Source organism: Schistocerca gregaria, chromosome 7 (assembly GCF_023897955.1).
Source record: "Schistocerca gregaria isolate iqSchGreg1 chromosome 7, iqSchGreg1.2, whole genome shotgun sequence".
Lineage (NCBI taxonomy): Eukaryota > Metazoa > Arthropoda > Insecta > Orthoptera > Acrididae > Schistocerca > Schistocerca gregaria.
In genome coordinates, this window is record NC_064926.1 from 525,465,341 (window position 1) to 525,488,752 (window position 23,412).

General features: G+C 42.0%; 1 protein-coding gene across 1 annotated transcript in view; it reads right to left on the bottom strand.

The window, feature by feature from the left end:
* The window catches only part of LOC126281531 (carbonic anhydrase-related protein 10-like), a 925,111-nt gene that overhangs the window by 213,655 nt on the left and 688,044 nt on the right, over positions 1–23,412 (bottom strand). The window contains exon 3 of the mRNA XM_049980578.1: positions 23,023–23,159. Within this exon, the coding sequence (XP_049836535.1) occupies positions 23,023–23,159 (137 nt within the window). The remainder of the gene's footprint in view (positions 1–23,022; positions 23,160–23,412) is intronic.

The window sequence follows — 23,412 nt, forward strand, 5'->3', positions numbered from 1 at the left end:
TGTATGCGTAGGACATGTAGCCTGTAACTGAAAAAGTATCATGATGATCTCTCCAATGGCAAAATACTCCGAAATAGTCCCTCATTCGGATCTCCGGGAGGGGACTGCAAGGGAGAGACAACTACGAGGAAAAGAATAAATAACCTACCAAGGGATAACATTCTACGAGTGGGGCTGTGGAATGGTCAGAAGCTTCAACGTGATAGAGAGCTACAAAACCTGAAAAGGGAAATGCTGAGGTTCACCCTAGATATAGTAGGGATCAGTGAAGTTAAAAGGAAAGAAGAAAAAGATATCTGATCAGCTGTGTATAAGATAACAACAGCAGCAGAAAATGGTATGACTGGAGTAGGATTCGTTATGAGTAGGAAGGTAGGGCAGAGTGTGTGTTAATGTGAGAAATTCAGTGGAGGGGGTGTTCTTATCAAAATCGACAACAAACCGACAACGATAGTTCAGGTATGCATGCCGACGTAGCAAGTTGAACAGACAGAAAAAGTATATAAGGACAATGAAAGGGTAATACAGAGCGTAAAGGAAGATGAAAATCTAATAGTCATGAGGGACTGGAAAACAGAAGTAGGGGAAGGAGTGGAAGGAAAGGTTACAGGAGAATATGTGCTTGGGCTAAGGAAAGGGAGAGGAGAAAGACTATTTGAGTTAATGTAATAAATGTCAGCTAGTAATAGCGAATACTCTGTTCAGGAATCACAAGAGGAGGAGGTATATTTGGAAAAGGCCGGGTGATACGGGAACATTTCAGTTAGATTACATCATGATCAGACAGAGATTCCAAAATCAGATACTGGATTCTAAAGCTTACTCAGAAGAAGATATAGACTAATATCACAACATAGTAGTAACGAAGAAAAGGCTGAAGTTCAAGAGATTAGTGAGAAACAATCAATACGCAAAGAAGTGGGATACGTAAGTATTAAGGAATGAGGTGATACGCTTAAAGTTCTCTAAGGCTATAGATATAACAATAAGGAATAGCTCAGTAGGCAGTGCAGTTGAAGAAGAATGGATTTCTCTAAAACGGGAAATCACAGATGTTGGTAAGAAACACTTAGATACAAGGAAGATGACTAAGAAGAAACCATGAGTAATAGAAGAAGTACTTCAGTTGATCGATCAGAGAAGGAAGTACAAGAATGTTCAGGGAAATTCAGGAGCACACGAATACAAGTCGCTGAGAAATGAAGGATATAGGAATTGCAGGAAAGCTAAGACGAAATGGCAGAATGAAAAATATGAAGAAATCGAAAACCAAATGATTATTGGAAGGACTGACTCGGCATTTAGGAAAGTCAAAATAACCTTCGTTGAAATGTAACGCATTAGGAGTGAAACGGGAATTCCACTGTTAAATGTAGTGCAGACAGAGTACCTTGACCGACGCTATGAGGGAGACGATTTGTGTGTTGTGACAGAAGGAGAAACAGGAGTCGATTTAGAAGAGATAGAATCAGAATTTAAGAGAGCTTTGGTAGACTTAAGATAAAATGAGGCAGTAGTGTTAGATAACATTCCATCAGAGTTTCTAAAATCGTTGGGGGAAGCGATAAAAAAAATATTCATGTTGGTGTGTAGAATGTATGAGTCTGGGTACATTTTAGGAAAAAAAATCATCAACCCATTTCCAAAGACCGCAAGAGCTGACACATGAGAGAATTATCGCACAATCAGCTTCAAAAGCTCACGCATCCAAGTTGCTGACAAAAATAATATACATAAGAATGGAAATGAAAATTGAGGATGTGCTAGACGACGATCAGTTTGACTTTAGAAAAGGTAAAGACACGAGAGAGGCAATTCTGACATTGCAGTTGACAATGGAAACAAAACTAAAGGAAAATCAAGACACTTTAATAGGATTTATCGACCTGGAAAAAGTCTTCGACAATGTAAAAAGCTACAAGATGTTGGAAATTCTGAGAAACGTAGGGGTACGCTATAGGGAGAGACGGGTAGTATACAATTTATACAAGAGCCAAGAAAGAGTAAGAAGAATGGACGACCAAGAAGGAAGTCCTCGGATTAAAAAAGGTGTAAGACAGAGGTATCGTCTTTCGCCTCTACTGTTCAGTCTGTACATCTACATGACTACTCTGCAATTCACATTTAAGTGCTTGGCAGAGGGTTCATCGAACCACAATCATACTATCTCTCTACTATTCCACTCCCGAACAGCGAGCGGGAAAAACGAACACCTAAACCTTTCTGTTCGAGCTCTGATTTCTCTTATTTTATTTTGATGATCGTTCCTACCTATGTAGGTTGGGCTCAACAAAATATTTTCGCATTCGGAAGAGAACGTTGGTGACTGAAATTTCGTAAAAAGGTCTCGCCGCGACGAAAAACGTCTATGCTGTAAAGACTTCCATCCGAACTCGTGTATCATATCTGCCACACTCTCTCCCCTATAACGTGATAATACAAAACGAGCTGCTCTTTTTTGCACCCTTTCGATGTCCTCCGTCAATCCCACCTGGTAAGGATCCCACACCGCGCAGCAATATTCTAACAGAGGACGAACGAGTGTAGTGTAAGCTGTCTCTTTAGTGGACTTGTTGCATCTTCTAAGTGTCCTGCCAATGAAACGCAACCTTTGGCTCGCCTTCCCGACAATATTATCTATGTGGTCCTTCCAACTGAAGTTGTTCGTAATTTTAACACCCAGGTACTTAGTTGAATTGACAGCCTTGAGAACCGTACTATTTATCGAGTAATCGAATTCCAACGGATTTCTTTTGGAACTCATGTGGATCATCTCACACTTTTCGTTATTTAGCGTCAACTGCCACCTGACACACCATACAGCAATCTTTTCTAAATCGCTTTGCAACTGATACTGGCCTTCGGATGACCTTACTAGACGGTAAATTACAGCATCATCTGCGAACAATCTAAGAGAACTGCTCAGATTGTCACCCAGGTCATTTATATAGATCAGGAACAGCAGAAGTCTCAGGACACTTCCCTGGGGAACACCTGATATCACTTCAGTTTTACTCGATGATTTGCCGTCTGTTACTACGAACTGCATCGAAGAAGCAATGATGGAAATAAAAGGCAGGTTCCGGTGTGTAATTAAAATTCAACGTGAGAAGGTATCAATTATTCGATACGCTGATGACATTGCCATGCTGAATGAAAGTGAAGAAGAATTACATGATCAACTGAATGAAATGAACAGTCTAATGAATACTGAATATGGTTTGAGAGTCAATCGAAGAAAGTCGGAAGGAATGAGAAGTAGGAGAAATGAGAACAGCGAGAAACTTAACATCAGTATTAGTGGTCGCGAGAGAGATGAAGTTCAGGAATTCTACCATCTACGCAGCACAATAATCAATGACGGACGGGGTAAGGAGGACATAAAAAGCAGACTGGCATTGGAGTAAATGGCTTTCCTGACCAGGACAGGTCTACTAGTATCAAACATAGGCCTTAATTTGAGGAAGAAATTTCTGGAACACAGGATTGTGCGGTAGTAAACAGGGACTGTAGGAAAACAGAACAGAAGAGAATCGAAACACTTCAGATGTAGTGATAGAGATGAAAGTTGAAAATTAGGTTGAGTGATAATGTAAGGAGTGAGGACGTTCTGCGCAGAACCGGAGAGGAAAGGAATATGTGAGACTTACTGACAAGGAGAAGGGACAGGATAGTAGGACATCTGTTAAGACATCAGGGAATGAGTTCCATGGTACTAGAGGGATCTGTAGAGGGCAAAAACTGGAAAGGAAGACAGAGACTGTAATATATTATTGGTTAAAAACAGTCTTGGTTGCAATTTTATTTTTTTTATTTTTCAGCTACGCCTTTCGACTTATTTAGTCATCTTCAGGTTATATACATAGAAAACATAGTACAAATATATCTATTTAAGAATCGTGATCGCGTTGTGCAGACTTGGATCAACTATTGAAAGAGCAAATACCTTAATTTGATATTTCTTAGAAGAATCCTTTAGTCAGTGTAGCCAAAGGGAATCGTCGAATATATCAGGCCAATATCGTCTTCGTTAAACTCAGTAAAAAGTAAAAATATAAAATAGTAAAATCATTACCTTTTCTAGATGGACGCAAGAGGCACCAAGATCTACATAACACGTTCCCGTTGACAGGGGCGAGTAACAGAGTAAGATGGCAGCTCAGGTAGTAATCATAATGCTTCTTATGCTTATTACCTGAGCGTCCATCTAGAAAAGGTAATGATTTTACTATTTTATATATCTAGTGTTTTCTGAGTTTAACGAAGGCGATGTTGGCCTGATATATTCGACGATGACCTTTGGCTACACTGACTAAACGATTCTTCTAAGAAATACCAAAATAAGGTATTTGCTCTTTCAATGGTTGACCCAGGTCTGTACAACGCGATCGCGATTCTTAAATATGTATTTGTTCTATGTTTTCTATGTATATAACCTGAAGATCACTAAATAAGGCGAAACGCGTCGTTGAAAAATAAAAAAAAATTGCAACCAAGACTGTTTTAACCAATACTGTTAAGCACTGGTTTGCTGTATGACACATATGGATTGGAAGAATTTCTACTCTAATATATCCAGCAAATAACTGACGATGTCGGTCGCAAGTGCTAATCTGAGATTCAGATTTTGGCACAGGAGAGGAATTCGTGGCAGGGCGCATCAAACCAGTCAAAAGACCGAGAAATCTAAAAAAAAAAACAAACATAAAAAACATTACCGACAAACTTTGTTTTCAAAGCAAAGCCGGGCTCTGCATTCTGGTGCAGATGAGCGAATCTGGACAGAACGACCGACAGCCGCGACATCCTCTGCTAACTGAGTCTTTCGGATGCTGAATACTGGGGCATAGGTGTTGCAAACCGCTCTCCCGGCCATTTTTGCATTTCGTAACCTCACTGCCACCACTTTTCTCTTAGGAAGCTCCTCAACTTTCATCACGAAGCTGAGTCAAGTCTTCCCACCAAAATAAAATCCCTGGCGGTTCCGACAATGGAACACGGACCCTTCGCATATCACTCAGACCCGCTGACCATTGAGTCAATGAGGCCGACAAGCTTTGTGCTCCCTCCATAGTTTTTACCGCCATAATTGCCGCCTTAACAAAACTTAGTGCCTTAGGATATGCCTTAACTACCAATCCCTTCTTTTAGTACAGTTGTGCTACATGTTCTTTTTAACCCTCTTCCAGCCGGCGGTAGTGACCGAGCGGTTCTAGGCGCTTCAGTCTGGATCCGCGGGACCGCTACGGTCGCAGGTTCGAATCCGGCCTCGGGTATGGGTGTGTGTGATGTCTTTAGGTTGGTCAGGTATGAATAGTTCTAAGTTCTAGGGGACTGATGACCTCAGATGTTAAGTCCCATAGTGCTCATAGCCATTTGAACCAACCCTGTTCCATTTAGTATTACGCATTACATATTCTGTCTACTCATATACTCTTCAGCACTACATTTATGTTGTAACTTCCTTTGCACGCTGGTTCCTTAGTGGATACGGAAGCGAGGTGTGATTCGTTGACCGAGAAATCAGATATCAATTTATTCAACATATAATAAGAGATCGTAAAAGTTATACATTAATCTGTTTGCTGTAGTTGCAGCATTAGTCGCTAACACTGGAATGCTGAAGTGTATCCAGATAGAATGATTTACAATTCAGTTTCCAATACATGACTGTTCTATAGATGACGCGCCCTAACCACCGTGGAAGTCTGTAGATGTTATGAAATTGCAAACACAAAAAATTAGAATGTGTGGATCCACTTTCGAAGTACACCCGTCGCTGGAGGTCCGGGGAGTGATGGTTGCATATCATGGGAGGCGGCGTAAGCGTTTGTGACAGCGCCCTCATGCCGTGGTGGGTGCTACAGGAAACCCGATGGCGCGACTGGCGAAGCGCGTGTGTTGCAGTGCAGCCGACCGGATGGGGGCAGATACCGCAATTTGAAACGCTTCTATTCATTCTTTGTCTGAAGTGCTTATCATCGACTGTTCACTTGCCTATAATGGTACGTATCAGAGAAAATCTATGGAAAAGACATCATAACATTTAAATTTATATTTTAATCATACAGCAACTGTTTCACGTAATAAAATTATAAACAGCCGACCAGTTGCAACTGGTCGACTGTTTATAATTTTATTATTTCAGTTTATACTCTGTGTTAACAAATTTTTCTTTTTCTTTTCAGAAATGCTTTTCTTACCATTGTTGTCTGCAACTGATATCTTCTCCTGCAGTCGCCGTTATTTTGCTGTCCCAATAAAAAAGAACTTATCTACAACTTTTAGAGTATCAGTTTCAAAAATAATTCCGTCAGAATCGCTTGATTTAATTCGACTGCATTTTTATTGTGCTCGTTTTTACTTTGTTGATCTTCACCATACAACCTAATTTGAAGAAGAGTTTAATTCCGTTTAACCGTTCTTTCAAGTATGTTGCCGTTTATGGTGGCATCGGCTGGATAACACTGCAGAAGGAAATTGTAAAGCACAAGAGACAACATACAAGAGGCCATATTACCGCAAATAGTCAAGAAATTGGAAGATGAACGAAGAAATTGGAAGATGGAAGGAACGGAAAAAGAGACAGTGTATACGTGATCTTGTAAAATTATAGGCTGAACGCAAAGGAGATACAAGAAATGACTAAATGCTTCGTGATCTACATCAAGAAGAAGAAAAGAAAGCTGGAAAGGTTTGGTGAAAAATTTGCAAATTGCCTAGTCTTCTTAGTTGGGAGGTCAACGCAAAAAAATGAAAGAATTACCTGTTTACAAGGCATTTGCTGTAATTTTAGGTAAGCACACTTCCCGAAAAAATTGTCAGCCCCAAAGACTTTATGCTAAAGCCGTCGAACATCACGGCTAGCCTTGACAGTGGGCTGAGTTCGGTGAGGAACAGATTCCACGTTTCCTCATGCCCTTCATATTTAGTTGAACGCGGTGATTAATGGTCATCAGGGTCCTGAGATTTCATTAAATCAGGAGTATACGCGTGCAGCCCTGTGAGTAAGAATGTTATCTTCTTGACGGACAGCAAAGTCTGCAGAAAACTCATAGTGATTAAATAGAATAAAATACAACAGTTGGTCACTGGGAATGTTAAAATTCACACAGTGGCTCATTTTCACGGCAATCTGAGTGCATGATTGCCATAGTACGAAGAACTCACCCAAATTATCGAAGCACCGCTTCCGGCATGAACTGCACGTTCCATTGCGGGTTAAACGCCTCATGGAGCGTTCTTGCCGTTTGATATAATTTAAAAACTGACAGAGTCGTGGGACCGGAGATCACTAGACGTCTCCAGTCAGCTACTGTACAGTTTGTGTGTTGTGTGGCTGACTGAAAAAAAATTTTCAAATGAGTGTGAAATCTTATGGGACTTAACTGCTCAGGTCATAAGTCCCTAAGCTTACACACTACTTAACCTAAACTATCCTATGGAGAAACACACACGCCAATGCCCGAGCGAGGACTCGAACCTCCGTCAGGATCAGACGCACAGTCCATGACGTTGCGCCTCAGACCGCTCGGCTAATCCCGCGCGTCTTGGCTGACTGACATGTAGCTTCATGCACCACTGTGGGTGGACAAAGGGATTTTGGTAGGTGCCTGGCTCCAGATGTCCAGTATGTGCACTTCTCTTCTCAGTTTGTGGTGCATTCGCTGAGAGTAGCAGTAGCAGTTTCCATCGGATGTGACACCGGTTGTCATTTGACAATCTCCCGCAGCTGTTGGTCAGATCTTCTTCAGATAACTGTTGTTATTATGCGAGCGTTACACCATTATGTACAGCCACATTAGAAGGCCTGCATTGAGAGAAATAAAAATCACGTAGCTTAATTCACACCACGGTAATACGCAAAGTCTAACTTTATAAATTATTCCTGCCAGTCTGCCAGGTTGTAAACCATCGTGGTTTTTGTAAAATATGTTGGGTGTATGCACGGTTGCCTAACTTTGTCTCAGCAGTGTAATTCTCAGGGCTACAAATGAGTAATATGCCCCTGCCGTTGACAAACTACACCTAGGGATTTCCATAAAACAAAGTATGGTATTGTGGTTTCACTTCACTTCAGTTTAGCACATCAAATCAATTATTCCTATGGAAATGCTACTAGAATGAGTTACTACGTGTATACAGTAAATTATTTATCCTCAAAAACAGGTAGAGTGCAAAAAACGGCACAAATATGAAGTACACAATATTGGATTATATTCTTTAGGTAATTTCCAGATTAGCAGAACAAAAGTTTGACATTCCTTAGGGCACGTCGGCCACTATTAAAAGGCACAAAGTTGGCTAAAATTGCTTATAGATGAGGAACGGAAGATCCTCACCCTGACTGGTACTTACAGAAAACGCTCAGTGAACAAGAAAATGAGACTCGACACTGCGAGTATTTCGCTGTCCACTGAACCGGAGTGCGCATAATTCCTACTGAATTAGGAAAGCCATTGCACTGCACCGTTTATCTGCTGGCTGGGGTGTTTGCTGATATGCGGACGATGTACAGGAGTCCTGTAATTTCCTGCCTACACAGCAGGCGCAATATGCCGTTCACAAACTCCTAGGACTGAAATTGCCTCAGTAAAATACAAACGAACGGTCAAGATTTCTGTTTGTTCACTAGCCGGGAACAGAAATTGGGCTGAAGCACAGTAAAGGAGCACTTTAGTGACACCCCAGAGAGCTAAATAACCACCTTTTGAGTAAAAGGAATATCAACTGCATTTACGGAGAAACGACTTCAAGTGTTCCTTGTGTGCAAAGGAACACTTCTCAAAATCTAACCCCCAAATTCTCCACTGTGGCTCCTGCCAGTGAAGTCTCTATGCTCTATATGCAGAGGAAACCGTCTTCGATCACCCCTAGCACGGGAATGTTCTCCATCGCTTCTCAGAGGAAAGTTCTTGCACGTGTCACACTTCGCTCCCTCCTGCACACATTGCGTCTAAATGTTTACTTAGGCGACAAACCCCATGCGCGTTACAAAAACATTACCTCCCTGTACATGAGTCATGAATCTGCCAGACAATCTTCTGAGGCTCGTACTCCTTTCAGAAAATTTTCAGAAGGCTCTATTTCTCCTCCTACATCCTTGACACTCAAGCAACCAAAACGGTGACTCTTTGTTTTCCGGTGAGAAGCGTGCCCTTGCACTTCCTGTAAGAAGATTCCTCAGCAGTCAGCTTGTGACCATTGTTTGTGACCCCAAATATTCCTTCACACTATATGCCCTTTCACCTTCTTCCTCCCTCGATGCTCTTTCCACAGGTATTCCACCTGCTCGGTCCACACCATGTGGTTTCAGTTGCCTCCAGGATAATAAACTGCCACCACCATGCTCTGCTCTCTCTCAGAACCGTAAAAGTATGCCCTCGCAGTACACAATAAGTCTTTTCTTAGCCCCTCTTTAGCCAATAGTGGCTTTTGAGGAATGTGTGGCTCACTTCACCTTTCCTGTCAGTGATCAGCCCTAATTAATTTTCGGACATAAAGTACTGCAGAAACTGTTGGTACATGATGCTAGGCGCTAACAACAAATGAAGTGATTAATAATCCTAGTAAATAGTGATCTAATGTAAATATAACACTACCAGAATATTAAATATATAGTGGGAAAATGGTGCCGCCTTACGAAGTCACCACATGAACCTCTCGTACTGCGCTGTTTCCCTACAACCGACTAGCACGTTGACACCGCTACACTACTATGTCTCGCTCTGACTCCTTCTTACTATTATTTGAAAATCCACCGTATGAATATGCTATTTTCCATGGTTAACGTAACTTTGTAGTTAAAAGGAAAGTTACTAATTATAACAGTATCTGACAATACTATCGAGTATCAGGGTGTATAGTCTACTATTAATGTGTCAGGATGTAAAACAAGTCTGAAAACGAAATCTAATCTACTGACTAGCAAGTCAGCATGCATGTGACGTTACAGCCACAGCTTCGTTTCATTTACAGCATGTTTACTTAAAATGTCACTGGAAACGAGCATAACGTCTATACACTCGCAACAAACTTGAAAACGAAACATTCTCTGCTTTTGTACCTCTTAGAACCTTCCTGAATATAAATGAATGTTATTGTCCTCTATTCATAATCATAGAGACCAAACGATATCACAAGGCTCATATAATAATTTCCTGTTCCACAGTCATAACTACATGTTGATCTCTACACATCATAATCCTCTGTCCATCTCTTCAGACCAAGGACACCATATATTATGCAAGTTCTCTTATTATCATATGCCAACTGCAAATTCACTTTGTATCCGTTCGCTTCTCCAGCACTTACCAGTGGTGAACACATACCACAAAATAACACACTTACTCACATGAAGCAATTTAGTCACCTGCTTCACAGCAACAGTTTTATCGTCTCCAACTGGGTTCTATACAATTATTTCACAAATGGGAATAATCCAATATTTAATTTTAAACTGATTATTGTATCCATTTCAAAGTTCAAAATATATTTATTTTTAAATGACGTTAGGGAGTAGAGCAGCAGTGATATGTGCTTCAGTACGCTCCCATAGTCATTCCTGCACTCGGCCAACTTGAGAGGAGAATGGGATACAATCATCCATGCAGAAGAGGGGAAAAATGCGTTCCTAATCGTCTGAAATTCGCAGTTCCTAAGTACTTCTAAGAATCTCATATTGTACAAAAAGCAATGAGTATGAATGTGTGTGTAATTCCAGTATCTCCTTGTAAACCACTTAATCGATTACAACTAAATCTGGCACATATACTGCTTGTAATGGAGAATTAGAACTTTGAGGCTGAGAACATTCTAGCTCCTGGAGGAGCGATGACATTCATTTTTTCAAACCTTGACATATAGGCTGTCTGCATACAGGCAAGTTGTGTGTGTAATCTTGACATGCTTTGTGGGGGCTAGACATGTCGACGGGCTTGGATAACTAGAGAGAGATGTAGATGGACAGGGAGAGGGAGGGTATGAGGTGGATAGAGGAAGGAGGACAGTCACAGAGAAGGAAGGAGATGGACAGTGGGAGCGGGTGTTGAGCTGGACTGAAAGGGGTGAGGACGAGATGGCAAGGAGGAGATGGACAGGGAGAACTAGGAGAAGAGAAACACATAGAGGAGAGGATATTGACAGACTGAGAGAGAGAGTTGGCGATGGGTGGAGAGAGGGTGAGGAGAAGGTGGACAGAGAAGATTGAGAATGTGATGGTTATGGAGAGGAAGGATGAGATCGACATATAGTGGAGATGGACGCACATAGAGGTGGGAAGGAAGGCGTAATGGACAGGGAGATTGCAGGAAATAGATAGACATGTGATACACATATTAAATTGTTAGTTGATATACTACTGCAGCTACACACTCCAGTAGTTAATACAGCTTAAAGAGGGGAAGCAGAAAGTGGGTAGTCAGAGGGAATGAAATGCACAGGAAAAGGGGGAGGAGATTGGGAAGTAAGGGATGAACAGACAGAGCTGGGACTTTAAGATGGAGAGGCATAGTTGGAGAAGGACAAAGATAGTTGGGAGAAGGACCTAGGTGGACAGAGGATGCAGAAGCAGGATGTGGTGGACATACAGAGATAGGGGTGGAGCTGGCCAGAGAGGGGGAGGGAGGTACTGGTCAGAGTGTACGGAATAACTGGATGGACAGAGAGAGGGAGAGGAGCAGAAGGACTGAGACAGAGGACCAGGGGATAGACTAAGAGGGAGGAAAAGGAGTTGGACAGAGAGAAAGGGGGGCGGAGGGGGTGGACAATATAAGTTAGTGGGGGGCAGAGAGGAAGAGGCAGGGGGATGGGATGAACAAAAAGAGAGTTCGGGATGGACAGAGAGAGGGAGAGGAGTAGATGAACTGAGAGGATGAGGGGTAGACTTGGATGGAGGAATGGGAGTTCCAATTCAAATGGCTCTAAGCACTATGGGACTTAACATCTGAGGTCATCAGTCCCCTATAACTTAGAACTACGTAAACGTAACTAACCTAAGGACGTCACACACATCCACGCCCGAGGCAGGATTAGAACCTGCGACTGTAGCCATCGCGCGGTTCCAGGCTGAAGCGCCTAGAACCGCTCTGCCACATCGGCCGGCGCAATGAGACTTGGACAGAGAAACGGAGGAGGAGGGGTGCAAAGACAGTGGGTATGGGTACATGGACAGAAAGAAGTGGAAGGATGGCATGAGCAGAAAGAAGTTGAGGAGGAGATTGAAATAGAGTGGAGAGGATAAGATGTACAGAGTGGATAAGATGTTCGGACAGATGCAGAGGTGGGGGGGGGGGGGGGGGGGAGAGGTGATGAATGGAGTAAAGAGATAGACAAGGAATCAGGTATGAGCTATTTTTTTTTCATTGCGTTCTCCATTGTGAGAATACATTCATTTTGTGTAACAGGACTGGCCAAAATGCGGGTTGTGAACTGCACTCAGCTCTTACTCCAATCTACTGTGGCTCCTGTCGATACGGCGGTAAAGCACAAGGCAATTCTTTTGTCATCTGTATATACCATACAAAGCAAGTATTTTCAGAATTCACATGTGAAGAAGGTAAATGTAAAAATTGCCAACTACATCCGCTCAAATGCCACAAAACACCGACATTTCCTGCCCTTCATTGAAGAAATGTACAGTGATTAGCTTCCTGGTGTATGCTGGTGAGTGTGGGAGAGATCCGTAGGTTAACTATATATATCTGCCTGCTTCGTGAGCTCAGGAAAGTCCGCAGTACACACTTCATGGTTTGCAGAAACACAGATGGCGGCATGGAGCTTTTGACGGGTGGCAGTCTCGGGGTTCAGTGTAAGCGAACTGAGAAAAGAAATAGGGACAAACCAAATCTTTCCATTGTTAAGTTGGAGGTTTTCGGTAAGCAACGTCCTGGGCAAACTTCTGTAATTAGTGGAGAGAGAAAGTAAAACCTTTGACTCAAACTGATGGCCCACAGTGGTGGACGGATACTGTTTGCTTAGGATTGTTATTCAAATTTGACAAACCCTGAACATACAAGCATTACAAGGAAATGGAAAACTTGTTTCTGAATAATCTCAGTGTTCAGCTTTCATAGCAAGTTAAGCTTACATGACTCATACCTTGAGAATAAAATGTTCGATAATTTGAGATGTCTGAAGAAAATACTTCTCACTATTCCGATGAAAAGAGAATGAAATTTATAAAAATGTCTGACGTCTCTCAAGAAATTAATGGCAGATTTACCGTTATCAGCGCTCAAATCTTAATACTGGTTCGTGAAAAATCAGTTGGCTGTTGATACTCACAAAAAGGCAATGCTCTGTCATTGCCAATTATAAAGGTTTCAGAAGCTGTAGAGTTGAAGGGTACTGTAAATTCGAAATGACAAAGGATGAAAAGGTCAAACGAACGGGATGATCAACTATTGCATTGTGAAAGAAGGTTTTAAGTTGAAAACGCCCTGAAAAAATACAATGGGTCCAGAGACATCAGTTTGTGGAATCACTTGTGAGTGAAACACTGTATTCAACATTCAAGTTCATTGGAACTAAATATCGATTTCAGCAAACAAAAATGTTTTTAAGTGAACTTGTGCAGATTGCATTCATCAGTTGTGTCATATTTCAAACAGCTCACTGGAAAACAGAACATTCGAAAAAGAAAATTGTAATAGGAAATTGTTCATTTTTGTTTTGGAATGAAATGTTCTTCAGTGATGATAGTGTTTAAACAAAACATATATGTATTTTTATTGGTGTGGTCTGCAATCCGAAGACTGATTTCATGCAGCTCTGGTTGGTTGGTGGTTAGTGTTTAACGTCCCGTCGACAACGAGGTTATTAAAGACGGAGCAGAAGCTCGGGTTAGGGAAGGATTGGGAAGGAAATCGGCCGTGCCCTTTCAAAGGAACCATCCCGGCATTTGCCTGAAACGATTTAGGGAAATCACGGAAAACCTAAATTAGGATGGCCGGAGACGGGATTGAACCGTCGTCCTCCCGAATGCGAGTCCAGTGTGCTAACCACTGCGCCACCTCGCTCGGTCATGCAGCTCTCCATGCTTCTCTGTTCAGTGCAAGCCCATTCATCTCCGAACCTATACTTTCTGAATCTGCTTACTGTATTCATCTCTTGGTCTCCCTCCATACTTCCCTCCAATAGTAAATTGACGAGCATTTGGTGTCTCAGAACGTTCCTACAAACCGATCCCTTCTTCTGGTTAGATTGCACCACAAACTCCTTTTCTTCCCAATTCTAGTCAGTACCTCAATATTAGTTATTTGCTCTCCCTTCAGCATTCTTCTATAGCTCCACGTTTCAAAAGCTTCTATTCCCTTCTTGTGTAAATTGTGTAAATTGTTTACTAACACTTAAATCTGTATTATATGATAACAAATTTCTCTTCCTCAGAAACGCTGTCTATCCATTCCCAGTCTACATTTCATATCCTCCCTTCTTTGGCTATCAACAGTTATTTTGGTGCCCAAATAACTAAACCCATCTCCTAGTTTAAGTGACCCATTCCCCAATCTCTTGCGCTCAGCTTCATCTGATCTAATTCGATTTCATTCCATTATTCTTGACTTCCTTTCGTTTATGTTCAAGACACCGTACATTCATCTGCTCATCCAATTCCCTTGCTGTCTCTGACAGAATAACAGTCTTATCTGAAAACCTCCAAATTTATATTTCTCCTCGCTGAAAATTAATTCCTGCCACAATCTGTTGGTTTCCTTTACTGCTTGCTCAATGTACAGATTGAGTGACATTGGCGAATGGTTACAATCCTCTTTCGCTCTTTCCACAGCCACTGTTCCCTTCCGTGTTGCACGACTCTAATGATTCCATCTGGTTTCTGTACAAGTTGTAAACAGTCGTTCGGTCCCTGTCTTTTACAGGTCCCTGTCTTACTGCTACCTTCAGAATTTCTAAGAGCGTACTCCAATCAAAATTGTCAAAAGCGTTCTCGAAGTCTACAGATGAATGCAATAAATGTAGGTTTGCCTTTCCTTAACCTATCTTCTAAGATCATGAATAGGGTTAGTATTGGCTCGCGTGTTCCTACGTTTTCCGAAATCCAAACAGGTTTTTCCCAAGTTTAGTTTGTAACTGTTTTTTCTGTTCTTCTGTAAAGAATTCATGTTAGTAGTTTGCAATTATGACGTAGTAAACATATAGTTCAGTAATTTTCGTACCTAGTAGCATCTCACGGTAATTTAATAATCATGGGTGATTGGAATTCGATAGCAGGAAAAGAAGAGAAGGAAATGTAGTAGGTGAGTATGAAATCGAGGCAAGGATTGAAACAGGAAGCCCATGGAAGAATTCTGCACAGAACATAACTTAATCATAGCTAACACTCGGTTCAAGAATCATAAAGGAGTTTGTATGCATGGAAGATACCTGGAGATACTGGAAGGTTTCAGATACATTATATTATGGTAAGACAGAGATTTAGAAACCAGGTTTTAAATTGTAGCTCTAACCACAATCTATTGGTTATGACCTGTAGATTAAAACTAAATAAACTGCAAAAAGGCGGGTATTTAAGAAGATGAAACCTGGATAAACTGACAGAACCTGAGGTTGTAGAGAGTTTCAGAGAGAGCGTTAGGGAACGATTGACAACAATGGAGGAAAGAAACACAGAAGAATGGGTAGCTTTGAGGGATGAAATACTGAAGGCAGCAGGGGATCATGACGGCAAAAAGAAGAGGGATAGCAGAAGTCGTGGGGTAACAGAAGACTTATTGAACTGATGAAAGGAGAAAATATAAAAATGCAGTAAATAAAACAGGAGAAAAGGAATACAAAAGTCTCAGAAATGAGATCGACAGGAAGTGCAGAATGGCTAAGCACGGATGGCTAGAGGACAAATGTAAGAATGTAGAGGCGTATAATACTAGGGATAAGATATACTGCTTACAGGAAAATTAAAGAGTCCTTTGGAGAAAATAGAACAATTTGAATGAATATCAAGACCTCAGATGGAATACCAGTTTTAAGCAAAGAGAGGAAAGCAGAAAGGTGGAAGGAGTATATAGAGAGTCTATACAAGGGCGATGTACTTGAGGACAATATTACGGAAATTGAAGAGGATGTAGATCAGGATGAAATGGGAGATATGATACTGCTTGAAGAGTTTGATAGAGCAGAAAGACCTAAGTCGAAACAAGGTCCTGGAAGTACACAACATTCCATTAGAACTACTGATAGCCTTGGGAGAGTCAGCCCTGACAAAACTCTACCATCTGGTGAGCAAGATGTATGACATAGGTGAAATACCCTTCAAGAAGAATATAATAACTCCAGTCCCAAAGAATACAGGTGTTTAGAGATGTGAAAATTAGCGAACTAACAGATTAATACGTCGACCAAATACTAACTCGAATTATTTACAGACGAATGGAAAAACTGTTAGAAGTCAACCTCGGGGAAGATCAGTTTGGATTCCGTAGAAATATTGGAGCACGTTAGGCAATACTAACCCTACGACGTGTATTAAAAACCTAAGTTTCTAGCATTTGTGGACTTATAGAAAACTTCAAATTCTGAAGGTGGAAGGGGAGCGAAACGCTATTTCCAATTTGTACAGAAACCAGATGGCAGTTGTAAGAGTCGAGGGCCGTGAAAGGGAAGGAGTGGTTGGGAAGTGAGTGAAACGTCGGCCACTGTGGCCGAGCGGTTCTAGGCACTTGGGTCCGCAAACGCGCTGTTGCTACTGTAGCAGGTTCGAATCCTGCCTCGGGCATGGATGTGTGTGGTTTCCGTAGGTTAGTTAGGTTTAAGTAGTTCTACGTCTAGGGAACTGATGACCTCAGATAACAGTCCCCTAGTGCTTAGAGCCATTTGGTAAGGGAGTGCGACATTGATGTAACCTACAATCTGTACATTGAGCAAGCAGTAAAGGAAACAAAAGAAAAATTCGGGGTAGGAATTGAAATCCATGGAGAAGAAATAAAAACTTTGAGGTTCGCCGATGACATTGTAATTCTGTCACAGACAGTAAAGGACCTGGAAGAGCAGTTCAACGGAATGGACAGTGTCTTGAAAGGCGCATATAAGATGAACATCAACAAAAGCAAGACGAGGATAATGGAATGTAGTTGGATTAAATCGTGTGATGCTGAGGGAATCAGATTAGAAATGAGACACTAAAAGTAGTAAATGAGTTTTGCTATTTGGGGAGCAATATAACTGATGACTGTTGAAGTGGAGAGGATATAAAATGCAGACTGGGAATGCCAAGGAAAGCGTTTTTGAAGAAGATAAATTCGTTCCATCGAGTATAGGTTTTAGTGTCAGGAAGTTGTTTCTGAACGTATTTCGTTTAAATGGCTCTGAGCACTATGGGACTTAACTACTGACGTCATCAGTCTCCTACAACTCAGAAATACTTAAACCTAACTAACCTAAGGACATCACACACATCCATGCCCGAGGCAGGATTCGGATCTGCGACCGTAGCGGTCACTCGGTTTTAGATTGTAGCGCCTAGAACCGCTCGGCCACTCCGGCCGGCGGAAGTATTTGTATGGAGTGTAGCCATGTGATGTTTGTTGTGGTCTTCAGTCCTGAGACTGGTTTGATGCAGCTCTCCATGCTACTCTATCCTGTGCAGGCTTCTTCATCTCCCAGTACCTACTGCAACCTACATCCTTCTGAATCTGCTTAGTGTATTCATCTCTTGGTCTCCCTCTACGATTTTTACCCTCCACGCTGCCCCCCAATGCTAAATTTGTGATCCCTTGATGCCTCAAAACGTGTCTTACCAACCGGTCCCTTCTTTTTGTCAAGTTGTGCCACAAACTCCTCTTCTCCCCAAATTCTATTCAATACCTCCTCATTAGTTATGTGATCTACCCATCTAATCTTCAGCATTCTTCTGTAGCACCACATTTCGAAAGCTTCTATTCTCTTCTTGTCCAAACTAGTTATTGTCCATGTTTTACTTCCATACATGGCTACACTCTATACAAATACTTTCAGAAACGACTTCCTGACCATTAAATCTATACTCGATGTTAACAAATTTCTCTTCTTCAGAAACGCTTTCCTTGCTATTGGCAGTCTACATTTTATATCCTCTCTACTTCGACCATCATCAGTTATTTTACTCCCTAAATAGCAAAACTCTCTTACTACATTAAGTGTCTCATTTCCTAATCTAATTCCGTCAGCATCACCCGATTTAATTTGACTACATTCCATTATCCTCGTTTCGCTTTTGTTGATGTTCATCTGATATCCTCCTTTCAAGACACTATCCATTCCGTTGAACTGCTCTTCCCAGTCCTTTGCTGTCTCTGACAGAATTACGATGTCATCGGTGAACCTCAACATTTTTATTCTTCTCCATGGATTTAAATACCTACTCCGAATTTTTCTTTTGTTTCCTTCACTGCTTGCTCAATATACAGATTGAATAACATCGGGGAGAGACTACAAACCTGTCTCACTCTCCTCCCAACCACTGCTTCCCTTTCATGTCCCTCGTCTCTTATAACTGCCATCTGGTTTCTGTATAAAGTGTAAATAGCCTTTCGCTCCCTGTATTTTACCCCTGCCACCTTTAGAATTTGAAAGAGAGTAATCCAGTCAAATTTGTCAAAAGCTTTCTCTAAGTCTACAAATGCTAGAAACGTAGGTTTGCCTTATCTTAATCTTTCTTCTAAGATAAGTCGTAAGGTTAATGTTGCCTCACGTGTTCCAACATTTCTACGGAATCCAAACTGATCTTCAGCAAGGTCCGCTTCTACAAGTTTTTCCATTCGTCTGTAAAGAATTCGTGTTAGTATTTTGCAGCCGTGACTTATTAAACTGATAGTTCGGTAATTTTCACATCTGTCAACACCTGCTTTCTTTGGGATTGTAATTATTATATTCTTCTTGAAGTCTGAGGGTATTTCGCCTGTCTCATAAATCTTGCTCACCAGATGGAAGAGTTTTGTCATGACTGGCTCTCCCAAGGCTATCAGCAGCTCCAATGGAATGTTGCCTACTCCGGGGCCTTGTTTCGACTCAGGTCTTTCAGTCCTCTATCAAACTCTTCCCGCAGTATTGTATCTCGCATTTCATCTTAATCTGCATCCTCTTCCATTTCCAGTACATCGCCCTTGTATAAACCTTCTATATACTCCTTCCACCTTTCCGCCTTCCCTTCTTTGCTTAGAACTGGGTTTCCATCTGAGCTCTTGATATTCATACAAGTGGCCTTCTTTTCTCCAAAGGTTTCTTTAATTTTACTGTAGGCAGTATCTATCTTACCCCTAGTGAGATAAGCCTCTACATCCTTACATTTGTCCTCTAGCCATCCCTGCTTAGCCATTTTGCACTTCCTGTCGATCTCATTTTTGAGACGTTTGTATTCCTTTTTGCCTGCTTCATTTACAGCATTTTTATATTTTCTCCTTTCATCAATTAAATTCAATATTTCTTCTGTTACCCACGGATATCTATTAGCCCTCGTCTTTTTACCTACTTTATCTTCTGCTGCCTTCACTACTTCATGCCTCAGAGCTACCCATTCTTTTTCTACTGTATTTCTTTCCTCCATTCGTGTCAATTGTTCCCTTATGCTCTCCCTGAAACTCTCTACAACCTCTGGTTCTTTCAGTCTATCCAGGTTCCATCTCCTTAAATTAGCACCTTTTTGTAGTTTCTTCAGTTTTAATCTACAGTTCATAACCAATAGATTGTGGTCAGAGTCCACATCTGCCCCTGGAAATGTCTTACAATTTAAAACCTGATTCCTAAATCTCTGTCTTACCATTATATAATCTATCTGATATCTTTTAGTATCTCCAGGGTTCTTCCACGTATACAACCTTCTTTCATGATTCTTAAACCAAGTGTTACCTATGATTAAGTTGTGCTCTGTGCAAAATTCTACCAGGCGGGTTCCTCTTTCATTTCTTCCCCCCAATCCATATTCACCTACTAAGTTTCCTTCTCTCCCTTTTCCTACTGACGAATTCCAGTCACACATGACTATTAAATTTTCGTCTCCCTTCACTACCTGAATAATTTCTTTTATCTCATCATAGATTTCCTCAATTTCTTCATCATCTGCAGAGCTAGTTGGCATATAAACTTGTACTACTGTAGTAGGCGTGGGCTTTGTTTCTATCTTGGCCACAATAATGCGTTCACTATGCTGTTTGTAGTAGCTTACCCGCACTCCTATTTTTTATTCATTATTAAACCTACTCCTGCATTACCCCTATTTGATTTTGTATTTATAACCCTGTATTCTCCTGATCAAAAGTCTTGTTCCTCCTGCCACCGAACTTCACTAATTCCCACTATATCTAACTTTAACCTATCCATTTCCCTTTTTAAATTTTCTAATCTACCTGCCCGAATAAGGGATCTGACAATTCACGCTCCGATTCGTAGAACGCCAGTTTTCTTTCTCCTGATAACGACGTCCTCTTGGGTAGTCACCGCACGGAGATCCGAATGGGGGACTATTTTACCTCCGGAATATTTTACCCTAGAGGGCAACATCATCATTTAATCAGACAGTAAAGCTGCATACCCTCGAGAAAGATTACAGCTGTAGTTTCCCCTTGCTATTAGCCGTTCGCAGTACCAGCACATCAAGGCCGTTTTGGTTAATGTTACAAGGCCAGATCAGTCAATCATCCAGACTGTTGCCCCTGCAACTACTGAAAAGGCTGCTGCCCCTCTTCCGGAACCACACGTTTGTCTGGCCTCTCAACAGATACCCCTCCGTTGTGGTTGCACCTACGGTACGGCCATCTGTATCGCTGAGGCACGCTAGCCTCCCCACCAACGGCAAGGTCCATGGTTCATGGGGGGAGGTGTAGCCATGTATGTAAGTGAAACGTGGACGATAGATAGGTTAGACAAGAACAGAATAGAAGCTTTTGTAATGTGGTGCTACAGAATAATGCTGAAGATTAGAAGGGTAGTTCACATAACTAATGAGGAGGTAGTGAATAGAATTGGGGACAAGAGAAATTTGTTGCACAATTTACTAGAAGAAGGTACCGGTTGGTAGGACATATTCTGAGGCATCAAGGAATCACAAATTTAGTATTGGTGGGCAACATGGACGGTAAGAATCGTAGAGGGAGACCAAAAGATGAAGACACAAAGCAGATTTAGAAGGATGTAGGTTGCAGTATGTAGTGGTAGTTGAAGATGCTTGCACAGGACAGAGTAGGATGGAGAGCTGCTTCAAACCAGTCTCTGAAGACCACAACAACAACAGTAGCATCTGCTTTGCCTGGAATTGGAATTATTATATTCTTTTTGAAGTGTGAGTGTATTTCGCATGTCTCATACATTCTGCACACCAGATGGATGTGTTTTGTCGTGGTTGACTCCTCCAAGGATATCACCAATTCTGACAGAACGTCGTGTGCTCCCAGAGCCTTGTTTCGAACTGAAACCTTGGAGCGCTCTGTCGAATTTTTCTTGCAGTGTCATATCTCCTATCTAATTTGCATATACGTCTTTACATTTGTATGAGATTGCTTTCATTTTCAACTCCTTGTATACACCCTCCATCTTTAAGCTCTTTCTCTTCTTTGTTTAAGACTGTTTTTCCTTAAGACAACTTTTCCATCTTAGCTCTAGATGCTCGTACAACTACTACTGTCCTCGTCCGCAGCTCGTGGTCGTGCGGTAACGTTCTCGCTCCCCGCGCTCCGGTTCCCGGGTTCGATTCCCGGCGGGGTCAGGGATTTTCTCTGCCTCGTGATGACTAGGTGTTGTGTGCTGTCCGTAGGTTAGATAGGTTTAAGTAGTTGTAAGTTCTAGGGGACTGATGACCTCAGATGTTAAGTCCCATAGTGCTCAGAGCCATTTGGACCATTTGAACCATTTGACCAGAAGCCCTGTTTCTCCTGCTACCGAACTTTACTACTTCCCACTATATCTAACTTCAACCTATCCATTTCCTTATCAAAATTTTCTAACCAACTTGTCTCAAGAGGATCTAACATTCCACTCAGCAATCCGTAGAACGCCAGTTCTTTATCTTCTGATGACGACATTCTCCTGGGGATTATTTTACCTCCGGATATATTATCCAAGAGAACATCATCCTCAGTTAATGGTACTGTAGAGTTGTATGCCCTCGGGGAAAAATTACGACTGTAGTTTCACTTTGCTTTCCGCCGTTCGTGGTATCATCAGAGCAAGGCCGTTTTTGCTGATGTTACAAGGCCATGTCAGTTAATCATCCGCACTGTTGCTCCTGCAACTACTGAAACTGCTGCTGCCCCATCTTCAGAAACTACACGTACGTCTGGCTTCTCAACAGACACCCCTACATTGTTGTTGCAGCTACGGTATGGCTGTCTGTATCACTGACGTACACAAACCACCCCACAGACTTCAAGGTCCACGGTTCATGGTTCAGTTCTTCATTAATGAAACAAAAAATGTTTTTTTAATTAATTCCGTTAGTCTATAAGTGATGTGACTCTGTTCAGAGCACTTGCACAAGATTGCGGCACACAAAGATGAGGTTAGTAGACAATTTTGCCATATAACAACGTAGCTAGAAAATTCATTAATTTGGAAAATAGTCTAAAGTCATGAGACATACAGTTTTCTAAAATTTATCTTGGCACAATCTTGTCGCCTTATACTTTTATTTAGCTTCATAAATTTCGCGGGATAAATAAATTGCCGGCTGAGAGCGACTAAGGGGATGAGAAGCACGCTGGTGTCTCCCGCCTCTGGATAAGTCATCTTCCCAGTCCACGTCGTCACCAGCATTAACGACGCCATCTCGGAGAAATGCAATTGCTGCACTGCGTTCGCTGTTTTCCGCATTCCTCCGCTCGCATTTGAGCTGAAATGTTCACAGTGGAGGCCCTCCCTTCTGCAAGTAAAGCATATAGAGCCGAGAGCTGGCGGACTGTAAGCTAAGAGCAGGCGCTGCGGGTTTCCCCGGAACGGGCAATACGGCCGCCACTTAGGACTGATTCCGAGTGGCGAAAGCGCAGAGAGGTAGGGGGCGCTGCTGCCGAGCGTGTACGGCGGGTAGTGCGGTCTCCCACTCACCATGTTCTTGTCGATGTGCAGCGGCCGCAACAGGGGGTCGAACAGCAACTTGTCCGGCTCGATGTCGATGGGCGACTGCCGACGGCCCTTACTGCACAGCGACCATTGCGGATTGATGAGCCCCCAGAACGCGGGACCTGCAAATACCAGCAACCGGGGTTGTAGGGTTGTAGAGCTACAGAAGGGTGCCGTAGGCATCCGTACGTAAGTGTAGACGACACTAGTTTGCGCAGTAGCCCTGCTGAGATCGTAACTGGGTTACATGTGTACGTCAAAGGTGTTGCATACCTATCGGGCGTTACCACAATTCGAGCCTTTCGTTTGCACACGCGATCACTTTCTTACTACATTCCTCTGTAAATCGCAAATGGCGAACTGTCTGGAAACTAA